The sequence below is a fragment of the Aulonocara stuartgranti genome, assembly GCF_965226115.1.
Source record: "Aulonocara stuartgranti genome assembly, chromosome: 7".
In the NCBI taxonomy this organism is placed as follows: Eukaryota; Metazoa; Chordata; class Actinopteri; order Cichliformes; family Cichlidae; genus Aulonocara; species Aulonocara stuartgranti.
The window spans coordinates 25,704,155-25,731,573 of record NC_138945.1 but is presented as its reverse complement, the minus strand read 5'-3'; the positions used below and the strand labels follow the sequence as shown (position 1 = coordinate 25,731,573).

Here is a 27,419-nt window from a genome sequence, read left to right as displayed (position 1 = left end):
AAAACAATCAGCTTTTTCTTTGCTATTTTCAGAAATTTTATCCAGTTTTAAAAAAAGAATCAGTGGCTTAATCAAAGACAATAACATATACATACATGTTGGAAACAAAGTCACCACGATCACAATAATCAGCCTAAAACTTCGATACAATATTACAGTTTTATTCAAGTAAGTTTCAACAAAAGCTCTTGCGTAAAGAGAGTTTCATCTGCTGCATATAAATATATTTTCCTTTAAACAACTGGGTTCAATATAACATTGTGATACACATGATTTATGCTGCGATTTTTCTCTTTTAGGCTCATGTTTTTCTGGATTTTATTTCTTCTAACAAGTGGCAGTAAAAGGCAAGCATACAGTACAATCCAACAGAAATGAGCTATGAAAAATACCCCCCCCCCCCAAAAGAAAAGCAAAAAAACAAAGCTGAGGTTATATGATTTTCATTAAGGAGAAAAAACAAAGATTTCTTTTCCCACACAAGCAAAGAAAAATTCAACTTTATCTGCTGCTATAATAATCAGATGATTCCTACTTGTTCTTTCCTAAATTGGGAGTGATTACATTTTAAAGTGAATGCATGTCTTAAGAAAACAAAAAACCCTGTTTTTTTCTTTTATCTATGTTGCTTTATATGCTTTCATGTGCAGTCCTCTTCTTTGTCATTTACACAGTGTGTCCGCTGAGCCGCTGTGGATGACTGTCGTTCTTTAATATCTAAAAAAGTGAACACGTAAATAGTTTCTGTGTGAAAATCTTAATAAAAACAAATTAACCGATGGAGACAGTGAGAAATATTAGGACTAAAAGTGTCACCTCAGACATCGTACTTACGTTGACATGTGACAACCTGACACGTAGGCATAGTTGCCCGTGTAGCGAACATCACAGCGCACAATATTGTTGCTGTAGTCCGATTCTGGAACCTGGTAGTAAGGATTTACACTGATCTGTGGACAATATGGTTAAAGATCTGTTAGTAAAAGAAGAAATATTGATAAATGAAACTCTTTTAAAGGTGCTTTGGGAGGAAGTCGTGGTATTTCTAACAAACCTTCAGGACATAGTTGCCAGGTTTCACATCTGTGATGTCAATCCACTGGCAGTCGATGTCTGCGTTGTAGGTATCATAACATCCTGGGCTCAGGCCCTGCGCGTTGGACAGCATCCATATAAAACAAAGTATAAGCAAACTTTTACATGCAAAAAAACAAAACAGTATTTGATTTCAACTTGTTTTTCCCGTCATTATATAAAAAGAACGTTTTTGGTTTAATCCTGGAGGTGATTTTGGATCCAATGTCAACAAGAAGAGAGACCAAAATACAAGTTAAAATTACGAAAAAAAAACTGATGGAAAATTAGTCAACGTGCTGAAAAACTGACCACAGACGGTCATGCAGGTGAATCATCAGGAGAGACAGGAAATCATTAAATCACCATAAGAACTGGCTCATGCAGAAAGGAAATTCTAAAGCTGTTCTCTCAAACGCAGGAGCCTCGGGAAAACAGCAGAGCTTGTTTATGAAGCCCAACTCTCCTTTTTAGACACTTAAGAAACCAAATCATACGTCAGATTCTTCAGAATCTAAATGAATCAGAGGTACTGAAGTCTGGGAGCTCACATACAGGGAGTGCAGAATTATGAGGCAAGTTGTATTTTTGAGGAATAATTTTATTATTGAACAACAACCATGTTCTCAATGAACCCAAAAAACTCATTAATATCAAAGCTGAATGTTTTTGGAAGTAGTTTTTAGTTTTAGCTATTTTAGGGGGATATCTGTGTGTGCAGGGGACTATTACTGTGCATAATTATTAGGCAACTCAACAAAAAACAAATATATACCCATTTCAATTATTTATTTTTACCAGTGAAACCAATATAACATCTCCACATTCACAAATATACATTTCTGACATTCAAAAACAAAACAAAAACAAATCAGCGACCAATATAGCCACCTTTCTTTGCAAGGACACTCAAAAGCCTGCCATCCATGGATTCTGTCAGTGTCTTGATCTGTTCACCATCAACATTGCGTGCAGCAGCAACCACAGCCTCCCAGACACTGTTCAGAGAGGTGTACTGTTTTCCCTCCTTGTAAATCTCACATTTGATGATGGACCACAGGTTCTCAATGGGGTTCAGATCAGGTGAACAAGGAGGCCATGTCATTAGTTTTTCTTCTTTTATACCCTTTCTTGCCAGCCACGCTGTGGAGTACTTGGACGCGTGTGATGGAGCATTGTCCTGCATGGAAATCATGTTTTTCTTGAAGGATGCAGACTTCTTCCTGTACCACTGCTTGAAGAAGGTGTCTTCCAGAAACTGGCAGTAGGACTGGGAGTTGAGCTTGTCTCCATCCTCAACCCGAAAAGGCCCCACAAGCTCATCTTTGATGATACCAGCCCAAACCAGTACTCCACCTCCACCTTGCTGGCGTCTGAGTCGGACTGGAGCTCTCTGCCCTTTACCAATCCAGCCACCGGCCCATCCATCTGGCCCATCAAGACTCACTCTCATTTCATCAGTCCATAAAACCTTAGAAAAACCAGTCTTGAGATATTTCTTGGCCCAGTCTTGACATTTCAGCTTGTGTGTCTTGTTCAGTGGTGGTCGTCTTTCAGCCTTTCTTACCTTGGCCATGTCTCTGAGTATTGCACACCTTGTGCTTTTGGGCACTCCAGTGATGTTGCAGCTCTGAAATATGGCCAAACTGGTGGCAAGTGGCATCTTGGCAGCTGCACGCTTGACTTTTCTCAGTTCATGGGCAGTTATTTTGCGCCTTGGTTTTTCCACACGCTTCTTGCGACCCTGTTGACTATTTTGAATGAAACGCTTGATTGTTGGATGATCACGCTTCAGAAGCTTTGCAATTTTGAGACTGCTGCATCCCTCTGCAAGATATCTCACTATTTTTGACTTTTCTGAGCCTGTCAAGTCCTTCTTTTGACCCATTTTGCCAAAGGAAAGGAAGTTGCCTAATAATTATGCACACCTGATATAGGGTGTTGATGTCATTAGACCACACCCCTTCTCATTACAGAGATGCACATCACCTAATATGCTTAATTGTTAGTAGGCTTTCGAGCCTATACAGCTTGGAGTAAGACAACATGCATGAAGAGGATGATGTGGACAAAATACTCATTTGCCTAATAATTCTGCACTCCCTGTATATGTCTCTTATAAATGCAATCTGCCAAGGACTTACAAAAAAACCTTTTCAAACTGAATTGTGCTGTACTGGGATACTTGAGTATAACAGATCTATTGTTAGTGTGATTTCCTATAAAAATGAAGCTCCCACCAAAAATTCAAGTCAAAAATAAAAACTATGGTTTCTACAGAGGTATTTAGTAAGTGAGCTTGTAAAGCAGTAGCTAGTTGCAAAATTCAAACTTTTTCCAACTTTGTTCTAACAGGAGCTAACTGGATAAATTTAGTACACTGTGGCAAAAAGAGGCAGCCAAAACAAGTTGTTTACACAGTGAACTTGTTAGGAAACAGCTGTACATCTGGCAGATAAAGCATGAACGTTTGAGCTGTGTTTCTACTAAATGCTAACCAACGCTTTCTGAGCAGCTTACCTGGATTCATCTTTAAAAGGCGGCAGCAGACGACTTCTCTGTCTACAGAACGATCTCTTTACAGAAGACAGCTAAACAGCTGATATGTGTGTTTGTATCCTGAGTGAACTCAGTGAGGAGTTTATGGACTCAGCCGCTAGTTTCAGATACACACACAGTTACACACTTCTCTAAAAGATGTTGCCACAGCAGATGGCAGCGCATCAGCGATCTGCCAAATTTTTACACCAGATGCACTTTCTCATGCAACCCCTAAGGGATTTGTGTCTATTAATGGTCTCAAATAGGGGATTTTTTACATGTTAGGCGAACATGTAAACCACTGCACATGAAAGTAGCTTCCCCTCACTCATCACACAGTTTTCAGAAAACTAAGAAGGCAACACCCAATACGCTCAAACTAAGGCTTCAGAATGAGGCTTCCTAAATCGTAATGTTGGTTGTCATGGTAGCTAGTACATATTTTACATGTAGTTTATGAACCTGAAAGACTCTGAAGTGCTTAAATGTGCTGATGGTCACCTTTCTCCTTCCTCTGTGGATGTATCACCACGTATAACACCTTTCACGTATGCGCAATCTTGTCATGTGACCCTTTTCAAAGTAAGGCACAACCTTTACAGTTACATTTACAGCACTTATCTCTGAGACCTGAGTATGTGAGGTGCAGGCATATCGCCTGTAGTATCCATAGTCACAGGAAGTGTCCTCCAAGCAGAAGCTGGCCTTGTGGCCTTCTGCCACTGACCGCTGAGTGGTGGCATCCAGCAGATCGTAGTGGCTGAACTCATCCATGCTGTGGTAGTGCCTGTGGATCAGCAGCACAGTGACAGCAACTGAAGAAACAAGTCATTAAACTCAGTGAACTTCGCATCAGTGTGAAGTTTTCAAAGGTTTTCATTCATGAGCCAATAAACGCAGACTAATGTGTCAAATACATTTGGATCAAAAGGCTTCAAGTCACAGTGACTAAAACTATATTTTATTCGTCATGTAGACGGTTATAGGAATAAGCATCTGGTTCACCTCCAGTATCAGGAAGAAAGAGTTCGTTCAATGAAACAAAAGCAATCTGGTTTTTAACATCAGCTGACTTTCAAAACACGGAAAAATATCTATAGAGTCTACATAAATGGTTTCCTGGCTCTCTGTCAAAAGTGCTCCATCTTGGGGAGTCGCTCAGAGGACCGCTTGCTTCACAGCATAACTATGGACTGAGGTAGTTTTTCTGGAAACACCAGTCACATTTCTGTAAGTTCAAACATGGGACAAAAATACTAGCAGGTTTTCTTTTGGGCATAATATCCTCGTCATACAGCTTTAATGACTTTGCAGATGTAAATGAATGAAATGTTTAATTAGGCTACTCTAGATTTAGATTGAAAAGACAGGCTCTTTGTGTCTTAATGTTGAGCTTGAAAAAACAGAAGATTTCCTCTTCAAATGCCTAAAGATACAGCTAAAACTTGTGTTGAGATGTTGTTCCAGATATCAAATCTCTGCAAAAATATAAAAACAGCCAAAAGTAACACAGCTGTGGTTCAACAGGGGGTGCCATACCACAACTGCAGACTGCAACAGACAACCAGTAATTCTGGTAGCATCTCCTGAAAAACACTTTTAATGTCCAAACACCGCCCCTGTTCTTTAAATCATAGTCTTGATAAACATCAGCCTGGAAGTAGAAGAAGAAATGTCGATGGAATGATGGATGGACTGAGACGTGACTTTCCAAAGCTTCTCACTTCACACTCAGGGCAGAATTCCCAGACTGAGTTTAGAGCTGGTTTTTGTTCATTTAAATGTCTTTTTAAAAGTCCCTCCTAAGTTCATGTATTTATATATTAATACACTCAGTATGTTTGATATTTCAGCTGCAGAGATATTTTAGCATGCAGAGTCAAGCTGAGATGTACTGTAAATGCATCCAAACAGCCATTTTTTTCTGAGAATTTCATTAATATTTGAATATTTTCTGGATCAAACCACTTTTAATCTCCCCCCCCCCCCCGCAGTATCTGGAGAAACAATCATCTCAAGCTCTCAAGCTTTTCTATACATGTGTGTCTTTTTCTCTTTTTTGGTTCTTTGGGTTTATGGAAACCTCATATACCTGGAAAAACTGCAGTGCAGACACCTTAACAATTGTCTCATGGAGACAAAAAGGAGCACATAAAGTCAGTTTGGGGTGTCAGTTTAATGCAACGACATGTCACAGAGACTCTTTGTCTGAGTGACGATGAGGTGGACAGCACTGGCATGACATTATACTCACTGGTGACAGCTGTGCCACTCCCAGGAGTAACGTGGCCTGCTGGGGAGGAAGTCTGCGGTGCCCTGGTTCTTGACTTTCTGAGGAAACCTCAGCAGCATGCGGCTATCGTAGTCTCGTGCTCTATAGGCGGAACTGTAGACAGGATACAAAGATAAAAAGATTTTAACCCCCCCAAAAACACTATTATAGGTGGACACAGTGATGTCACTAAGATTTGTTTTCCCTGCTACATACCCTCTTCTGAGTTGAGCCAGTTCATGTGTAAATGGTGGGTGGAAATTTTTTTTTAAAAGGCAAAGTGGTTGTTTGGGTTAGTTTTCAATAATGTGTTTACCATTCAGGCTTTCTCTCCCAGAGGAGGCTATGATTAAACTTTTACAGAAATCCTCCACACCACCCCCTCTGCACCATCAGCGGCAGGATTTGGTTAATTTTACCTCATCTCATGCTCCCACTGGGCAGCTTTCACCCGCAAACACTTTAAAGTGGTTGTTATGGCTGAGAACTCTCTGAATCACACTCAAAAGCGGGTGCGCTTTTTTCTTTCACTTTTTTTTTTCTCCTCGTGGACCAGTCCTGACAGCAGTCTACCTTGACAAACAATTTTCTTCAGCCGCACATCTCAGGTTGTACATCGGGACTCTCTGGACGTAGGCCGAGGCTTGGATGTAGTATGGGTCAGGAACCAGATCAGGGAGACCTACAATACACCACATAATGATGACACATAATCTCCATTATAATGCAATAAAAACAGATCAACAAGTAGGAAATTTTTCACACATAAAAAGCAAAAAATGCTGAAATTTAGAGGCAAAAGAGGCACTAATTGACAAACTGGTTACTTGAGTGACTGTTTTTGATATGAAACATGCTTTCATCTTATGTTTTAATGTTAATATTTTGATATAGTAGCTATTCATATAGTTCCCTGCTCCACTCTGTGTTTAACAACTATCTTTCTGCTAATTTAAATGTCTTAAGGGCACTTTTCCCATCCTTACCGTACTGATGATACCTTGTGCCATATCCGGGTCTCGCTCTCTCCCTTGGTCTCTCGTAAACGTCATAGTAATTGTAATATGGATTATCGGTGTCAATGGACTTGTAGGGATCGTATGGATCGTCTCCCACCATCATGTCTTCTCTCCTGACATCGACCTGCTCTTGGGTATCATTTACTCTCCGGCTCCTCTGCGTCCCTGTGCGCTCACCGGGACGCGCTTGGTGATGCTGGCGGTGTTCCTGGCCTCTCACGAGCCTCTGGATCGGCAGCGGGAGGCTGCGCTGGCCCTGCGGGTTGGAGGCCGGCCGGGGAGGCTGCTGCTGGGCCGCCGGTTGTCTCTGGGTGTCCGCATCCCGGATGATTGTGACAGGTCGCTCCTGCACTCGCTCCTGCGTTGCGCCCCTGCGTCTGGCCGGCTGATACTCAGACCCTTGGCTTAGAATGCTAAATATCTTGCCGTTGTGTGACCACTGTAGCGTCTGCCGGAGGGCCCCTCTTTGGTCATTCCCTTGCTGTGTTCCCGGATTCCTTTGAGACTGAGCAGCCTGCAGGGTGAAAACAAATAAATAGACCCAGGAGTATGCGTAAAGCGGTGTGCCAAACACGCGCAATCCCATTGTGCACACGGTTAAAGGAAACGGTGACAAAGCGACTGTTATAACGAGGTTGTCTTTGACTCAGTTATCCTTCATTTATGTCTGAAGGATACTCCGTGAGCAGTGAGGAAAAGCTAAGTTTCAGTGTATCCGTGTAAACTCATAACGCTCTGCTGCAGATGCGCTCTGTGAGACGACGGCGATGATGATGACGAGGAGGAGGAGTTCAGCATTTAGAGTTGCTGGTTCTGTTGCACAATCTAGTGCTGCTGCTCATATAACAACTGGAAGTGCTATCGTGCCCAGCCAAGAGTGTTTGATAACTGCTCAGTCTGGCAAATTTAACAGCAGTAAAACCTTTTTTCTTCAGCACAAAGAGGAAACACGTATGTCTGTGCATCACACAGACACAGCAGCAGACGAAAGCTTTTTTTGTGAATCCATTTCGTTTTAGTCATGATGAATAATATGTCCCATTTCTTTGAAATGTCTCTATACTGTCTCCATTCCTTTCTTTTTCCAGCCAGATTTATAAAAAGTCATGATAAACTTTTGTCCTGACTGTTGGATGAACTCCCAAACATACACCCTGCAACACCCTGTGCCAAAACTTTATTCACTCATCCATTATTTTTCTTTCATAGGAGAATTTCAAACCTAAACATGACTCTTTGATGGCCATGCAACACTTTCTGGGAAACCATCTGCCACATATCCACCCTCCAACCTCAACCCTAGCTGCACTGGAGCTTTGCTGAAAACGTGAAACACACATCACATGCAATTTTTTTTTGCAAAAGTCACAATTAGTCTGTCCCGAGGAACCTCTAGTGATACTTGATATCTGCTTGACTGTCTGGCAGCTGACTGCTAAACTCTGTTCTTCTGCTGATAAATCCAAATCATTTGCTGCAGTCTAGTCAAATCACTGCCCTGGTGGTGACACCAGATGTATAATGCATATGTTGAGAAACTTAATCCACGGTTCTTTCTTTCTCTCTCTCTCTCGCAAACGAGGAAGTTTTTTCTAGCATCTACACAATTGACCGCAGGAAGCCTGCTGCTAAACCACAGTAAACGGTCACAAGGATTTTACAGCTTCTCAAATCGCAAAGTTTTATGAGAACAACCGACTTAAAGGGAAAGAATCTGGATTGTATTAGATTATATATGCTTCCAACATGTACGAATGCAATATATCTTTAAAAACACAAAATTCACAAGCAAGCAAAGTAGCTGCACGACACATCTTGATTCATTTTAGTCAAGTTGTGAGGAAAAAGGGAAAAAAAGAGCATTAAAAAAAGAATTAGACCTCATGTGACACACGGCTGTTTAATGAATACGGGAAAAAATAAAAACAAATTTTCTGTATCACAGATCATTTGGTGTCTTATTGCTAGCAGATGACTCCAAACAATACTGCATTTTATTTCTCTAAACAGTACCTGAAAAAGTTACCTGACAGGAAAATTCTACACCTGTACTTATTTTCTTTGATTTAGTTCTAGTTCTTGATGGGTTTTAAATCTGTGTCTGAAAATTAGGCAAAAAAAAAAAAATGTTGCTGAAACTGAAATCTGTGCCTGGGAGTTACCTTCAGCTGTGGAGTTAAGTGCCGGTCATTAGTGTCACAAAAAATGGTAATAACACTATTTAGAACATTTAACCTTTATTTCAGTTCACACACAGTTTGAAAGTGAGCACCAACACTGGAGCAGCTTATGGTTGTTATTTTGGGAGTTCTGGGTTTTCCTCAAGGTTGTGTCATTGATGATGATGATGATGATGATGATGGGGGGTAATTTAAATTTCTTGTTTTCTCTTTCTTTTTTCATCCCCAAATGACTTGTGTTACTTGTTGGAGGAGTTAAGCACTATGAAAATCTTCAACCTTTACAGTGTGTTTTACATATTCACCATAAAAGTAACAAAAAAAGCCCTTATACACACTTTTCCTCTGCCCATTTTAAGGCTGTGAAATTTCCAATTTTCCAATCACTTTTTGGATGACAACACCAGGTTGTTTTTAAACTTCACAACCCATCTCATTAGGATCTTTTGAGCAGTGACACATTTTCTTCTTCTTCTTTCAGCTGCTCCCTTTAAGAGACCCGGAGAGGGTCATCAGCCTCCATCTCTCCATGTTACTACCATGCTCCTCTGTCACACTAACTCTCTGCATTGTCCTCCCTCACTACATCAATGAATCTTTGCTGTGGTCTCCCTCTTTTCCTTCTTCTTGGCACCTCCATATTCACCGTTAAGGGGCGATCGTGGCTCAAGAGTTGGGAGGTCGCCTTGTAATTGGAAGGTTGCCGGTTTGAGCCCCGGCTTCGACAGCCTCGGTCGTTGTGTCCTTGGGCAAGACACTTCACCGTTTGCCTACTGGTGGTGGTCAGAGGGCCCAGTGGCGGGAGTGTCCGGCAGCCTCGCCTCTGTCACTGCGCCCCAGGGTGGCTGCGGCTACAATGTAGCTTGCCATCACCAGTGTGTGAATGTGTGTGTGAATGGGTGGATGACTGGATGTGTAAAGTGCTTTAGGGTCCTTAGGGACTAGTAAAGCGCTATACAAATACAGGCCATTTACCATTTCCAATATCTCCACTATCCTCTGCACATGTACAGGCCATCTCTCTGACTTTGTCTGCTCGAACCGAGCTGGGCATCTGATCTTGTCCATTCTCAATGGAAATGTTCACACCTTCAGCTCGGCCTCCTCTTTTTATGTCACTGCCACCATCTCCAAACCATACATCACAGCAGGTCTCACTGCCACCTTGTAAACCTTCCCTTTCACTCACCCTTTTCAACACTTGTCTCCACCCTGCCTGCACTCTCTTATTTACCTTTCTTGTGCTTTGTCTGTTGCTTTGGATTACCACTGGTATTTGAACTCGCCTGCCTTCACTACATCTACTCCTTGCAGCTTCACTTTTCCATCTGCTTCCCTCTCATTCACACACATGTATTCTGTCTTGTTGTACTGACTTTTATTCCTCTTCTCCCCCAACTTCTCCAGGCTCGTTACTACCTGGTCCCTATTTTCACTACAGATCACTATATCGTCTGTGAACATCATAGTCCACGGAGCCTCCTGCCTGACCTCAGCTGTTACCCTGTCCATCACACTAACTTAAAAGGAAACTCTAGCAGTTTTCTGTACCAAGGTTTGTAACCAGATTTGGTTATAACACTTTACAAAGTAACACATTACTGTAATTACATTACATTTTTCAATAACTCAGTCAGGGACTGTACTAAATTCAGCAATCACATTATAGCTACAATTATGTCGTTATTTGGGTTACAAAAGTTCTTCAGTTGTCTGCATCCCAGGTGGACAGAACGATAGAAACATCTAACATATATCTTCCTGTTCACTTGCTACAATTAGCTGATGTTAGTGCGTGTGCAGGAGGAGGGCAAATGGTGGCGGTCTTCAAGAGTGGAGACATGCACTTTACTTTTATTTTTATTGCACAAAAGACAAGAGGACGTTAATAAACTGAAAACTGCGTCCAGGAGAGAAACTACTGCATTAAACTGCTAACACAGCGTCAACTCTTTGCAACCATCTGCGCAGACAGCATGTTAGCTAACGCTAAGCTAGCAGAGAACCCAGAGTGATGATGAAGCAGAGTGTGGACCCCAGCCCTGCAGCCAGGCCCTGAACTTAAAAAGGTAACAAAGGCAGTGATGAACAGTTAAGCTTACAGCCGCCGTTTCTACCTTTTCAGGTGAAACACTGTACTAATAACAGTAAAGCTTATTTGTGCTGGTTTCCATCTTTGCTTGTTTACATACCTAAATTACATACCTAAATTCTAAAAGAAATATTGCATATGTGTCCTCATTAGGATTAGAGGGTTGTGTTGGTTTGTGGGACTGTAGACTTCTGTTTGCATTTTTAGTAATATTAACGAGTATTTACAGGACGTTATTTAACTTATCTAGTCGTTATAATGTATTGCACTGCATCAAGGTGTCACTATATCACAAAGCTGCTTTTTAAATCAAAACATTTAAAAAGATGAAACAATACTATGTAGGTACTCTTTTAAGCATTGCACTCGAATTAATACAAATAAATGCGTATGTGATTTACAACAATAATATTGCGGTTTCGGTGCATCCATGCTGCACTCTGTTTGGATTTATTAAAAACACTGATGTCAAGCTACACACTTTTTTACATTTTTATGCTGGTTATAAATCATCTAGCTCACATAAAAAACATTTTAGTAGGACTCGTTCTTCTGGAGAAGTGGCAGCTTTCCAGTTTCTTGATAGCAGTTTGCACATGTGCCTCCGATGGCTTGGTGAATTTAGTCAGCCATAGTTAGCAACGTAATAACCAGAATCATAGTACAGTGGTAATGATTCGAACTCAGATTCTTTATGAAAATGAAGACACGTAGAAAGGATTCGAACCGTGGTCACATTCTTTTCACAGCAAAAAGGCGCCGCTTGGGAAGGAAACAACTCCTCGTTGACACACATAGCATTGCAATGCGGCTACTAGCTTAACAGCTAATCCTCGTTAGTATAGTGGTGAGTATCCCCGCCTGTCACGCGGGAGACCGGGGTTCGATTCCCCGACGGGGAGGCTCTTTTTTTTTTCTTCTTCTTTTTTTAAACTATATATATGAGAAATTAACTTAGCACCATCAGTTTTATTTTAAAAACCAAATCAAAACAGGCTTTAGAGAAGATTAAACAAACACAAGTAAATAAAAAAAAACACAGTAAATGAAGATTAGATGTGTGACTAAATACGAAATAAAGCCAAATTATAACCAAACTATATAACGGTCCATGGCTGATCTAAACTACCATTAACCAGCCCCGTTGCTAGCCATCTTGTTCTTCCCTATATTAAGTTATTAATATTTGACCTAACATTTCAAGAGTGTTAAAAACAAATTTGACAAAAATTTCTGAATTAAATGTCAAATAAAATAAGTAAAGAGAAAAATAGATGCTAAAAATACTTTATAGGCTAAAAATGGGCTCGATTTAATGGTAGAGTAAACTGATTGAATCATACTGTAAATTACAGTTAAGCCAGCTGTATTGTTCTTGGATAATGACAGACACACATCATCTCGCTGTTGGAGGGAGGTTTAAGCTTGTGCAAACTGTGAGTCAGAGCCAGTTACAAGAGCTTGAAAAAGTATATTGACCTTGTAGTGAATCTGTTGATCTAAAGGTACATGTGGATACAGAAGAAGGTCCCAAAGTCTAATTTATCCAGTTGATACATGGAACCTGGCTTCGCAATAATCAGGATTAAAAAACGATGGCCTTAAATGATAGAAAAGCAAACTCTTATGAAAAAGCTGCAACAGCAATATAATCCACTGCTGTTGCGCAACTGTTTTCTGTCTTCAGTTTGTCTTCTAGATGCCGTCTAACCATTTGAATTTGAACTATTTGGGATCTTTTCCAGAATAAATCTGCTATTAAAGCCCGCCTTTTAGCCAAGACATGATTGTGCTGTTGCTTTTAGGATGACTAACATACATTCTGCATAACAACAGTTATTCCAAAGAGTGAAAACTTTGTACACGTGTTCCCGGGTTGCCTCCTCCTCCCTTCCTTGGAACACCGGAGAGACAGCCAGAACCAGCTGTACTAGGTCACTGATGTATTTCGTTCATATTTCATTGAAATTTCTTCTCTCTCCCTCCTTCGAGGGCAGCGCAGTATTCGCTCACACAGCTTGGAGACACATCTGCAAGGAATTAACCCAGTTCTTTTGTCCACGTCGCTGGAATTCACCCCGGTTCCTGACTTTTTGGGCACTCATTTGAGCTAAAAGAATTTGACAAAAAATCCGCGTCTGGGATGCAGAATATGGAGGAGGGGACAGACTCCTGCATAATAACACCACTGTGTAAAACACAAAAAAGACACTTTCATAATGCTAAATTTATCAAAAATCAGCACCAGTTTTCAGTGCCATCATTGACTCAACATCTGTACTTATGTCTGATTCTTTTTTATAAGAAGCTACTAGTATGATGTAATCCCCACAGAGGTACTTTGGGACTTAAAGAAGTCCTTAAAACATGTTTAAAATCCAGGTTCAGCTTTATAATGAATATAACTTTCTTAAATGTCTCCTGGATTTAGTTTCATGACATCCTGGTGATCTCATCGCAGTGAAAGAGGACCACACACACACACACACACACACACATTAAATTAAAGCCTACTTCCTCTCTTCTGCGTCCAGGATTCCAACCTTCAGTCCCACAACAGTTTGCTTCTCCTGATCACAGATTTGTACACTCTCAGATTTACACTCAGGCTTCCCCTCCTCCCTCATCGAATAAAGCTCAGCTCAGACCTCTATGACAGAAACAGACAATTCAAATATTTTCTCCTCTCTCATAAATGGTGGGTTTCCATTACTGTTGGAGCACCCAAGCTGGGGCTTGCACTACACACACACACAAACACACACAGTCTGGTGGACTACGTGGCAATCTGCACATACACTGACGTTTTTGTAACCGGGAGGAGGAGGAGGAAGAGGAGTGCTTTATCAAGACAGAACCAAGCAAACTTTACATTATGCAGTGACTCGTGCTGATTTATATTTCTCACTCCCAGTATCTGCTTTTATTTTATTTCTGAAGGGATCTGTTTGTTCAATCACACAACAAGAAACAGCTGTTTCTAATAATCCTGCAAGTTATCGTTTGGCGAATACACTGAAACTGCACTTTTATCAACATCCCTGATCTGACTTTAACCGGGACTCGGGCAAAGGTGGAGACTTTGCTATTGAAATAATGTGATTTAGCTTTTTTTTTTGTAAATTTTGCTTTGCCTTGTTTTTGTCAACTAACACCCAAAGAAAACAACTCTCTCATTAGCTGCTAATAGTTCACTATTTCCGCAAGGTAATTGCTAACCACACTGTTTGGTACTGAGCAGATGGGATATGGTTGGTTTTCAGACCCTTTAACTGAAAACTATGGGAGCAGTGAAAGTGAACCAGAACAGTAAAGTTGGGTTGTGAGGAGGATGCCAAGGCATCAGATGAAAAGCAGTAAAGTAAAGCTGGGTGCAGCCACAGTGGGGGTGAGATAACTGTCTGTGGAGAAAGCTTCCACTTTGCAATCATAGTCTAGTAAACCACTATTCATCCACCTTCGTACTGTTTACATGTCATTTATCAAGAAAGAGAAGGCTAAGTTCATTTAATGGACGTCTTTGCTTAATTTGGCTGAAGTTTGAGGGTTTCCTGAGCAATAAAGCATCAGAAAATCAGGAATAAATGCACTGCTGAACTTTGAACATGGTGCCACAAGTCAGAAAGTTGTGAGTGTAAATCTTGGTCCCTCGTCCCTGTACAGGTTTGCATGTTTCTTCCCACGCTCACCCCTCTTTCCTCTGTATACTCCATTTTCCTCCCGCAGTGAGAACACATGCCGCCCAGGTGGGCTGGAAAACATGCAGTAAGCTAAACACAGGTGTAAGTCTTACCAAGTAAGTGTTAGCCCGTCTGTCATTTCCATCACATCCAGCTCATGATGGCAGGTTAGACTTCTGTAATACCTTTACAATGACAAAACCAAATCAATAAATCGGCAAATAAACAAACACGTTATTTTTCTCATTCATACTTAAGTTTAAGCTTTTCACCTGTCAACATAAGCAACCAGCAGGAGATCATTTGCTATGCCGCGGATTTGCTTTGACTTTCATAAAGGGGTTTGTGCAAACCACCTAAAAGAGTGGTTTTTGAGAATTAAGTTAAAAACCAAAACAGAATCTGTACAATTCTAGTGAGTTTGAAGGTCAGTATTTGGTGTGACCACCTCTATTCTTCAGCACAGTCTGAACTCTCTTAGGCAGCTTTCTTAAAATTTCTTAAAGTAGTCTTTCAGGAATAGTTCGCCAGGCTTCTTAAAGGAAAATCAAAGTCCTTCTTTGTATATTGGCTGCCTTTCGTTCTGTTCTCTGTCAAATATGATCCCACTCTGCTACAATATTGTAGAGGTTTGGACTCTGGGGAGGCCAGTCCATGACTCATAGCATAGTTCCACTGTGTGTGTTTCTATCCAGGCATGCTTTTATTGCATCCATAGTGTGTTGGGGATTCTTGTCAGGCTGAAAATGAAGCTGTTAACAATCAGATGCCCAAACACCCCTTGCTGAAATGAAATGAAATCCAAACCATTACAGAGCCTCCACTCACACTCACTGTTGTACCTCTCTCCCAACTGCCTCCATACATACTGACAACAATATTGGAAAGAAGTTGTAAGTTTGGATTCATCCCTCTATAAGACTGTTTCCACTGACTTTCAGTCCAGTTCTTGTGTAATGTGGGATACCTCAGCCTTTTCTCCCCTCCTTAACCATGGCTTCTTGACAGACATCTTTCCACCGAGACCTTTTGTGATGAAGCATAAGTGAACAGTAGATGGATCAATTGACGAGCCAGATACATTTCTCAGGTCCTGTGTCTGATTTTTCTGTGGATTTCTTATGGATATTAGTTTTAGATACTATTCACCTGTTGTAGACAGTGTTTTTAGGACTGCTACTTCTTTTTTTGTCCTCCACTTGTCTACTTTCCTTAAAATTTTAAGGAAACACTCTACACCAGCGGTCCCCAACCCCCGGGCCTCGGACCGGTCCGTGAGTCGTTTGGTACCGGGCCACGAGAGTTGAGGCTCAGGTGTGAAATGTATGGTTTTCAGGGTTTTTATCGGTTTTCAGCGTTATTTTGTTATTGTTTTTATTGTTAACTCGGTTTTCCTGGGTCTTTTCATGTGTGTTATGAATAAATCTTCTTTTTTTCGGTACCGGTACTAGTTTTATTTTGTTGTATTTATCCGCGACACCTTAAAGGCCGGCCCGTGAAAATATTGTGGGGCGTAAACCGGTCCGTGGCGCAAAAAAGGTTGGAGACCGCTGCTCTACACTATATCGAGATATGTCAAGTTTTCAGCTAATAGCTCTTTGGGAATCAAAACTGTGTTATTAGATTCAGCTATAGAAATGGGAACAAATGATCTGTGTCTAAAGAAAATTTTCTAAAGATACAAATTAAAATTAGTTCTTTGCTATGTGTAGACAAAATATTGATTTATCCCTCGAGTTAGTGGCCTTTTTATGTTTAAACGATTCATAGGTCAGTATTAATTGACATAACAAACAAAAAGCATATTCCTCTGAAAAAGACCAAGTATGTGGACTGGACTGAAAATGAGTAAAAAAGCAGTAAAAAAAGAAGCAAAACAATGAAAAAAACTTTGGAAGAACTTCAAAAAGTCTGAACAACTATTGCTCAAGACCACTTTCCAATACAATCTGGCTCCTATGAAACAACAACAAAAACAAATGAGAGGTGTCTTATCAATTTGGCCATTTCTATAAATCGGCAGGTACAGATACATATAGATTCGTGCTTTGAAGGTCTGAATGTCACTTAAGGTGATGATTTTGTTTAGAAAGAAGGATGGCTCCACCTACAGGTCACAAACAGTAAAAGCACAATCACATCAATTAGATTGCTGAAATTAAACTTGACTACACTTTTTTTATTACAATCTGCAGAGGTGAGAAGTAACGAAGTACAAATATTTTGTGACTGTACTTAAGTAGAAAACCTGGGTATTTATTTTTCTGACAACTTTTTACTTTTACTCTCTGCATTTTTAAACAACTCTGTACTTTCTGCTCCTTACATTTTCAAAACAGGCTCATTACTTTAACACATTTGAGGGGAGGGGAGTTGTTATTCCTCGCCATTGCTGGCCTTCAAGCATCATAACGATTTGAGCCTAAACTGTCTGCCATAGTCAGACGTTAAAGTGGGCTGGGTTTTTTTTTTTAGCACACTTTTAGCACAGTTTGTTGCTAGCTAAAGCAGTGTTTCCCAACCACTGTGCCAGGTTGGAGGAAGGTTGGAGGTTCGATCCCTGGCTCCTCCAGTCTGCATGCCAAGTATCCTTGGGCAAGATACTAACCCCAAGTTGCTCTCCGATGCATCCATCGAAGTATGAATGTGTGTAAATGTGGTTAGACAGCACTCAGTTTAGAGTCAGTGCTTGTGAGGATTGGGTGAATGTGGCATGTTGTATACAGCGCTTTGAGTAATCTGGAGAGTAGAAAAGCGCTATATAAGAATCAGTCCATTTACCTGATTACAGTTTTTTCTGATTGCTTAAGCACATTTTTTGTAACTATTGGCTAATTTTGCAAAACTCTTCACACAAATAAGAAAACCTGTCACCCAATAATCAAAACATTGTAGTTCCCTTGCAAAAGCAAACACAGCCAGATTAACTCTTCACACCTTCGTAAAAATGGTGTTTCCGTATCAAACAGTACACACAAGCCATCATCTACTAAGCACACAATGCGCCAACTGCACACTGATGGTATGAATACAAAACACATCTGGCTTTTGCTTTCTCTGTGCACAAGGTAGGCTATGTCAGTTTGAGCTCATACTTCTGTCATAGATCCATAAGCATAGAGGGATCCAAACTTCAAGTACTGGTGTTTATTCAAACACATCAAAACAAACACAAGTGTTTATTTCCAAGTATAGGATTATTTGCAATCGCCATAATGACTATATGGGTTACTTGGTCTGCAGTGAACATGCTTCCTCTGCCCCGAGCATCTGGTCATCTAGCAATTCTGTAAAGTAACAATTTCAGTATTTTTACATCAATGGTATTGGTGTGTTTCTCATTGGCATATGGCAGTGCTACAAATCTTTGTGCGAAGTGACTGTACTCACCGATTCTCATTTCAAGATGTCCCTATGGTACTTGCTACAGTGTAGCGGCTCGAGTTAGGCTGGACCCGTTGGCCAGCTACCCTCAGGGTCATTCCACGGTTGATTACATGGTCCACTATTGTAGCTCTGATGTCATCAGCAATTCTATTTCTTACTCTTCCTACCCTTCCTCTCCCCCCCTCCTCATCTTCCTCTCCCCCCTCCTCGTCTTCCTCTTGCTCCTCCTTGTCCTTGTCGTCCTCTTCATCCTACTTCTTCACCTCCACGTCCTCTTCCTCGGCCTCCTCTACTTCTCACTCTTTCTGCTCCCTCCATTGTACTCCGCACACACAGTTTACCTGTATTATAGTGCTTAGGCTGATTGCAAAGTGAACTAATTATCTAAAAAAGTTTTCACATGTGAAAGTGTGCCAGACAGTTGGCAAGTTAGTGTTAATGATAGCCATACATGTGTATACTTTTGCTAGGAGTGTGTTGGAAATTTGGTAATTGAGTGTTGTGCAGTGAATTGTGCCTACAGTTTTGCAAAGTGTGTGTTACAAAATTGCAAACTGAGTGCAAAGCAGTTTTTGTGCTTTTAGTTTTGCAAACTCAGTGAGTGGTTTTGCTATAAGTCTGAATAGTTTTAGAGATTGTGCTACAGGAATCACAGTTAGGGTTTAAGCATTCAGAAAAAACTGTAGTACTCTAAATCAGGAGTCTCCAATCCCAGTCCACGAGGGCCGTGTCCCTGCAGGTTTTAGATCTCACCCTGGGTCAACACACCTGAATCACATGATTAGCTCATTACCAGGCCTCTGGAGAACTTCAAGACGGTTATTTATCCATTTAAATCAGCTGTGATGGCTCAAGGACACATCTAAAACCTGCAGGGACACCGGCTCTCGTGGACTGGGATTGGGGACCCCTGCTCTAAATGATCGGCCTGAGTAACGGACAGAACAATTGCATCTCTTCCACTAGAGGGCAGTACAACTACCTGCTCTAATTACAGTTTTTTCTGATTGCTTTATTAAACCCTAACTGTGATTCCTGTAGCACAATCTCTAAAACTATTCAGACTTATAGCAAAACCACTCACTGAGTTTGCAAAACTAAAAGCACAAAAACTGCTTTGCACTCAGTTTGCAATTTTGTAACACACACTTTGCAAAACTGTAGGCACAATTCACTGCACAACACTCAATTACCAAATTTCCAACACACTCCTAGCAAAAGTATACACATGTATGGCTATCATTAACACTAATTTGCCAACTGTCTGGCACACTTTCACATGTGAAAACTTTTTTAGATAATTCGTTCACTTTGCAATCAGCCTAAGCACTATAATACAGGTAAGCTGTGTGTGCGGAGTACAATGGAGGGAGCAGAAAGAGTGAGAAGTAGAGGAGGCCGAGGAAGAGGACGTGGAGGTGAAGAAGTAGGATGAAGAGGACGACAAGGACAAGGAGGAGCAAGAGGAAGACGAGGAGGGGGGAGAGGAAGATGAGGAGGGGGGAGAGGAAGGGTAGGAAGAGTAAGAAATAGAATTGCTGATGACATCAGAGCTACAATAGTGGACCATGTAATCAACCGTGGAATGACCCTGAGGGTAGCTGGCCAACAGGTCCAGCCTAACTCGAGCTGCTACACTGTAGCAAGCATCATAAGGACATCTTGAAATGAGAATCGGTTAGTACAGTCACTTCGCACAAAGATTTGTAGCACTGCCATATGCCAATGAGAAACACACCAATACCATTGATGTAAAAATACTGAAATTGTTACTTTACAGAATTGCTAGATGACCAGATGCTGGGGGCAGAGGAAGCATGTTCACTGCAGACCAAGTAACCCATATAGTCATTATGGCGATTGCAAATAATCCTATACTTGGAAATAAACACTTGTGTTTGTTTTGATGTGTTTGAATAAACACCAGTACTTGAAGTTTGGATCCCTCTATGCTTATGGATCTATGACAGAAGTATGAGCTCAAACTGACATAGCCTACCTTGTGCACAGAGAAAGCAAAAGCCAGATGTGTTTTGTATTCATACCATCAGTGTGCAGTTGGCGCATTGTGTGCTTAGTAGATGATGGCTTGTGTGTACTGTTTGATACGGAAACACCATTTTTACGAAGGTGTGAAGAGTTAATCTAGCTGTGTTTGCTTTTGCAAGGGAACTACAATGTTTTGATTATTGGGTGACAGGTTTTCTTATTTGTGTGAAGAGTTTTGCAAAATTAGCCAATAGTTACAAAAAATGTGCTTACGCAATCAGAAAAAACTGTAAATGGGTTGCCAACCGCCAGTAAAACAAGAAAACGAAGAAGAAATTACATAATATTCATGCTGTGAGACAACGCAGCAATAGATAAATATTTGAAAAAAAAAGTAGTCAATCTGACATGGGTCCTGAGCATGAGTAATGGTCAGTAGTGGTCAGAAAACAATAAAGGTATACTGGGGACAAACCGAGCCAACTCCGCTATGCGTGGTGGAGGGAAAAAATTATCAATATGCTTTTTGTGACATTTTTGTTTGGTGGTGGTGGCTTGACTTTATTTATTTGGCTCCGATTTAATAGTTTGCATTAAGATTTTGTGTTACTGTAATACTTCATCTTTACTTGTGAGCAGTAAACATGCTGAGTTGATTTAAAACACTGAGGAAAAAACATCGTGTGAAACCTGGAGGAATAATAATTAAGTAAACTGTCTTGAGAATTTATACTTCACACAATAAATAATTAGGCTCTTGCTGGAGCCAACAGTTGGAGACACAAAGAGCACACTGTTTATTGCAGCTCAGGTTTTTTTTTTTATTGAATGCAAAATGCAACATAAAATAGACAAGTCCATGAAAAGCAGATAAAGCAAAATATATAACATTTTCAAGGTATGCTTACATCTCATCTGTGCATAAAATCTTCGTAATAGCACTAGTAAATCCCATCATCAAATCTGATAAAATATTAATTTTGGTACGATAAACTGCATACTGTAACAGAGTTGGACATATCTGCTGAAATCACATATCACACTCATACAGCTGATTGCTAAAATTCAAATAATATGTTAATCTCGCACAATAATATAAAATGTAGTTGTACAATGTGCCCTAACCTAGCCATACAGAAAAAAAGCAGTATGTCCTCCACAATAATGCTCAATATTTACGACCTGATTAACGTAAAGCAAAGTGCAGAGTAATGATAACAGATCCAAAGACAGACAGACAGTGTGAAGTTCAGTGTGTCAGACAGTGAAGAGCAGACTTTTTAGTTAAGTGCCATGTCTCTCAATGACCAACGCTGAACACCCTGATAGACCTTCAAAATGTACAGCAGCAGCTTGGCCTACACTTTCTGCACTGATGAAGCTAAACCCATAGACACCAGGGATAATGCATGTAGAAAGGGCTGTCTGTGCACTCCAGTGGGTTTGTTTGTTGTACATGAGCTAATGGGAACAAGTGATTCTCTCTGGATATGGATGTACTCATTCAGGCAAGAATGATGGAGGTCAAGGTGGGTCTCTGGGGCCATTGTAGCTCTACTGGAACTAAAGAGAAACAAAAATGTAAATCACTTCAGAATATTGTAAACACATTAAATATTGCAGACTTTTAATTTTTCACAATTCCACCTCTCACATTATTTGGGAGACATTTTCACCCTCAAGGTCAAAACTAAGCACTTAGGTTAGAAATGGGAACAAATTTCTAACTTCATGTCTGCTACAGTAAACAGCTGTTTTGTCTTGGGTCTGTAGGATATTAGATTTTATATTATTTCAATATTTTGAGCTATTTAGAAAACATTTAGTATTGTTAATTGGATGGAAAATAATGATCTGACAGCAGCACAGTAAGATAAAGGGAGATATATACCTTATTGCCTTGCACGTCGTCTGTGACCCCATTGAGTCGCAGGTCGTCTGTGACCTCATTGGCCTCCAGGTCTTCAACGACCCCATCGTCCTGGAGGTCTTCGATGACCTCATTGCCCTGCAGGTCCTGACTTTGCACCCCGTTCAGAACCTATATAAAAAGAAATTTCCAAATTTTAATTAAAAAATGCACAAATTAGTAAACAATAAATGGTTTTTAAGTTTTTGTGTACCAGCTTTAGCAAGATGTGAAGCAAATAGATACTTTCATTACACTTTCTACTCAATTTGAGCACTAAAAATGCTTTCTCAAGCCTCATTCATTCAATCATACAAGGGCTTTTTTCTTTACCTAAGGACCTTTAACCTCACTGACACAGTATGGACACTGCATGGACGGATCGGGGTGTGAGTGTGTGGAGATAAAGCCAAAAGTGTGCTTAGGTGCACACTCAGTGTGAATGTGGACTTCAGTATCTTGCCTAAGCACACTTTGACATGCAGTTCAGTGGAAGAAGGGATTAAATGACCTTCCCATCTGAGCCACAAGATATGTAAATAGGTGTTGTGCTTTTATATTGTGACTAGCAATTAGTTAGTGATGAATACTCACGTCTGCTTCATTGAGTGGAAAACAGTTGCCTGAAAGATCAAACACCACATTTGTTATTTAAAATTTGACAGAAGATGTAAAATAGTTGCATTAAACTACCGTGGGTGAAAAATCAGTGTGATTTTGGTGCTGAGTGTTTGTTCTAGTGCTGTCTCACCTAAGCCGCAGCGTCTCTCCCGCCAAGCGTCCAGATTCAGACGAGGCGCCGCTGTGCATGCCATGAGCTGGTTGCGTGCTGATGTGACACTGAAGACATCACGGGTGACAGATTGAATCCCAGTGTTTTGACAGATAATAGAGGACAGTGTCACACGAGACAGAGCTGCTCTCTGTTGTGGGGTGAAGACACCTGGGTTCTCGTACCACAGCCTGAGAATTTTTCACCAAGTGGAGGAAGGAAGAGATTAGTGTCAACAGAATCTATATCTTAAATGATATACTGATGTCAATAAAAATAATATAAGTAAACATGCATTAGCAAAGTTTCAGATTTTCTGTTTTCAGACATGATGTATAAATTATAAACGCCATAACTCTAAACTCCACATCCAACACTGTTTTGCAAGCATCCATACCCATACAGACCTGTCACCCTGGCGAATCCTTTGGAACTGGGTTGCGATGAGGCAAGCAAACAGAGGCCCGACACGGCCACCCTCGGCAAATGGCTCTGCAACGCCTCCGAGCCAAACATCAATGTTGTCGGGGGTTCCATAGAGCTCCAGCAGCTTGCGGGCCAGGTTGTTGTTGTTCAGCACCCTACCCAGCTCTTCTTGATTCTTGGGCTGAGACAGACCACAGAACCTCCGCCAGGCGTTGTAGCCTTAAGGAGAAAAATACATAAAGTTAGCACAGATGAGAACAATTCTGAGATGATGAAATGCTAGAAAGAAAAACCTAAAAGTGAATAAGGGGTGTACCAGGGATGCCGTGGTCACGTCCCCGCTGCATGTTGAGAGAACCGAGGTCCAAGGATATATGCTGTACAAACTGGAACAGCTTGTCTCTCAGAGCGGTCACCATCATGTGATCCTGGGTGTTTAGTTTAGCGGGACTGCCAAACAAACCACGCAGCAGAGGGTCAATTCCACCTGGAAATAAAAGAGAAAAAGATTAGGCTGACAGTTTAAGACAGAGGATAAAAAGAAAATTCAACACAAGTTTTCTTCATGCAACTCACCCTCGAAAGCGATTCTCCAGGGTGTGAAGAAGGCTTTAAACAAGGGTACACTAGGGAACTGAGGGTGATCCCGGAAGTTTGTATCCAGGCGGAACATAATTGGCTGAATAGCTAAGTGGGCGAAGCGGTAAGCTGCGGTTGCAAAGACGTTGGAGATGCTGGGGTCAACGGCGGGATTATAGCCGGGGTAGCGGCCAAGCTGTCTGCGCATTGCATCGGTGCCAACGATGTGCGGCAGATAGTCTCTGAACACAAACAACTGAGAGAGACGGAGAGCTTTAATTTGAGTAAATATGAGCAAATGTTGGCGAATATAAAAGCTGATTCTGAAGTTTAGCTACCTGTGTGTAAGCACCCATGATCTTGCGGGCCTCTTGGTAGAGCGTCTCGCTGTCCCATTGGGGGTTTATCCTCTTCAGTGCACGAGCAAGGCGGTTATGCTCACGCAAAAACAATGTGTGAAGGGAGGTCAGACCGATGTTTTCATCCACACGGGCATCACCTTATGAACAGAAAGAAAACAAACATCAATACTGTTCATCTCCTGCTTAGACTGTACATTTAGAGCAGTTTAATGGATTAGTAATAACTGAGCAGCCACTTCTGGCATTAAAAAATAAAACCAAAGTGCCACTAAGTGCAGTTCCTTTAATGATTGCTTGAGAAATTACTAACCTGCAATGAAACAAGGAATCTCCCTGGCGTTTGTATCGTTGGTGACTCTTTTGCGAGTAGCGCACATTTGCACCTGGAGACTGTGGAAGGGCAGCAGCTCACGCCCGTTGTCTCTGAACTCTGTGTTTACTCGCAACAGGCCGCCATCGTCAGTGAGATTGCGAAGAGTTAGAGCGAGCTTATCTTCAGAGCCATACACCTGGCTGAGATCGAGGAAGGCTGTCAGCGCGTTGACCTGCTCTCTCCTGTTCGTCTCACCACCAAAATTTAAGGCACTGTATCCTGTGCCGCAAGCCGGGGCGGATCTGAACGCAGGGATGCACTGAGAGAAGGATAAGCGAGAGTCGCCGGGAGGAAGCTGTTCATAGACAAGAAAACATGGGTGAAAAAAACTGCTGGTCATGGATACCGAAAACAACATGCCACTGTTTGGTTTCGTGCGTCAGACACTAACCGGGATGGGAATGCATGGCTCGGTGTGCTCACAGCTCTCGTCACAGTTCACCCCGTTGCTAAAGGAACGGATGCTGGGTGAGAAGGGTGTGAAGGTGAGATCATGGTCGTTCCACTGGCCAAACAAGGTCACCATGTGAGAGTACACGGAATCATTGCTTATGCCTGCGTCTTCTGTGCTTAGGATGTTGTTGGACACCTGTCGCACCTGAGAGTAAAGAAAGTAAGAATGCACAATTCTGGTATAAAAACTAGTAAATACATCCATTAAATTTAAAATTAAAGTCTGATATGTGTGCGTCCTACCAGTGGGAGCAAGAAGTTGTTGAATTTCCGGGTCCTGTTCCATCCTTTGGGTTCGGAGATGCCGTCGTCATACTCAGCAGGCAGCCAACGGGTGAAGGGGGTGTTGGAAGCACCGAGACGTGGGTTCTTTCTAAAAGTAATCAAGAAACACCCATGTTTGGAAACACCACTTGAGAAACTCCAAGGGAAGTGTACACATCTTTTGCTATAGAAGGTCTCAAATTTTTAGGTGTATTGCGTAAGGATTTCCTTTGAATTTAGACTCTAGTTGGTCTCAAAATCAACTAATTCCACACAAAATCTTTTCATTTTTTCTAGGAATTATGACATAAATTACCCACCCACCCCCTATCCCCAGCAACACATTATTATCCATGAAATCAAAAAATTAAAATAGGCTACATGATGAATAATGCAGTATTTTTCTTGTCGAAAATGAGAATGGTTTTATATTTTATGTTTGAAATGCACAATGGTGTGTGTTGTTGCATATGCATAAAAGAAGTGCTACAGAGGTTAAAGTAGAAAGTTTCTCTTACAGGTTGTTGCACACGCTGGTGATTGTGCGGTACTTGATGAGGTTTGGTGTGGTGACGCACTGCGGAGCTTTGACTCGAGCGGCACATCCAGTTATTTCAGCAAGTTTTTGCAGATCTTCGGGTTTGAGCAAATCTGGAAAATGTGACAGAAACAGTTAAGTGAGTGCAACTTTGTCACCTTCACAAGTCTAATAGTTAATTATATTAAGAGAGAATTGAGTCTTGCATCATGAAACACTAAAGATTCTCAACTCCAGCCAGTAAAAGTTGCCGCAAAGATTGTGTGTGTTGCCTTTGTGTGGGCGCTGCATGTCTAACCTGTTGCATTGAGTGAGCGCTTGTGCACATGATGCACTTTCTCCTGCACAAGACGGATGGTTTGCGCCATGTAGTCCGCAGATCTCACCGCAGAGCGTGTGTCACCTCGGGGTTGCTTCAGGAGACGAAGAGCATCGTGAGGACTCACCACATCCCTGCGGACTCGTCTCAGACTCCTGGAGGGAAAAAAGTCACACAGTTGGAGAAAAAGGTGCATTTCTTCTTCTTCTTTTTTTTCCCGAACTGATAAATTATGGCATTACTACTGGCTTAAAAACCAGTTGAAAAGCATTTTACTGCGTAGGTATGTGGGTTACTTTAAAAGAAAGCCTATGAGATTAACTCACTCTTCTCTGGAGTACTTGTATGCATCATCCACAATTTTCCTTGCTTCTTCAAAAGATCGCTGAAGAAAAGGACTGCCAAGATATTCTTCTGCAGACAAAGAAAATTAACAATCTTATGACATGACTGGGGGAAAAAAATATCAGGTGAGGATGAATATTAGTGACAAAACAGCAGCGTGAAGACTTACTTGCTGGTTTAAGCTCAGCGGGCACCAGGCAGATGCCCAGCATAAGCAGGACAGAAAAATGCATTTCTGAAACAAACATTTAATCAGAATCCAGTTAAAAACACAACAACAAACAAACAAAGTAACAAAAAACTTTTTTTTTATTATTATTTTTTAAATTTGGTGTCACATAAAAATATCTAAGAAAGAAAAAACATTTTGTTACCTGTGAAGGTTTCAGATGCTCTCTCAGGGCTTCAGATGCTCTTTGAAAGCTGGTGGTAGTGATGCTGTCTCACATTTTCACCCTTTTTATACTCTGTGGGAGGCCAGAGGCCTCGCCCCCATAGATAGAGCAGGTACAGATACCGTCAGTAAAGAGCTCTTCCTTGTTCCTTCTATATGTGTTGAAAGAAATGCTTTGTTTTTATCTCATCAGTTACTGCTTCTGGTCAACTGATAGGACTGACAATAATTTTTGGGAAACAATATAAATATTTTGGCATGCGTACCACTTCGGGTGGTTGTCATCATGGCAACAGCAGAGAAAAAAAATATTAATATTTGTAATTTCATTTAGGGATTTAAATAAAATTATTTATCTTCTTTTTCAGTTTTATTTAAATGCTTTCTGTCATCAAACATAATGATGTTTTTTATTCACATTAATCTCCTGAGCTGACTTTGCAGTCTTATC

General features: G+C 41.1%; 2 protein-coding genes across 2 annotated transcripts; both read right to left on the bottom strand.

Annotated features, from left to right (window-relative positions):
• Positions 1 to 140: 140 nt before the first annotated feature.
• On the bottom strand, positions 141 to 7,824 carry loxa (lysyl oxidase a). The gene is made up of 7 exons (XM_082541225.1): positions 6,874 to 7,824; positions 6,461 to 6,569; positions 5,870 to 6,001; positions 4,246 to 4,402; positions 1,055 to 1,150; positions 835 to 950; positions 141 to 717 (listed from the first exon to the last, which is right to left on the bottom strand). The coding sequence occupies exons 1-7, from the start codon at positions 7,490 to 7,492 to the stop codon at positions 711 to 713; spliced, it is 1,236 nt and encodes a 411-aa protein (XP_082397351.1). The 5' UTR covers positions 7,493 to 7,824; the 3' UTR covers positions 141 to 710.
• Positions 7,825 to 21,041: 13,217 nt separating this feature from the next.
• On the bottom strand, positions 21,042 to 27,046 carry mpx (myeloid-specific peroxidase). Its single transcript, XM_082540766.1, has 16 exons — positions 26,949 to 27,046; positions 26,744 to 26,809; positions 26,556 to 26,643; positions 26,209 to 26,384; positions 25,891 to 26,023; positions 25,352 to 25,481; positions 25,047 to 25,253; positions 24,593 to 24,950; positions 24,259 to 24,419; positions 23,918 to 24,176; positions 23,658 to 23,828; positions 23,323 to 23,560; positions 22,895 to 23,106; positions 22,738 to 22,766; positions 22,126 to 22,275; positions 21,042 to 21,797 (listed from the first exon to the last, which is right to left on the bottom strand). Exons 2-16 carry the CDS (start codon positions 26,805 to 26,807, stop codon positions 21,789 to 21,791), a joined length of 2,385 nt encoding a protein of 794 aa, XP_082396892.1. The 5' UTR covers positions 26,808 to 26,809; positions 26,949 to 27,046; the 3' UTR covers positions 21,042 to 21,788.
• Between the last annotated feature and the right edge of the window lie 373 nt (positions 27,047 to 27,419).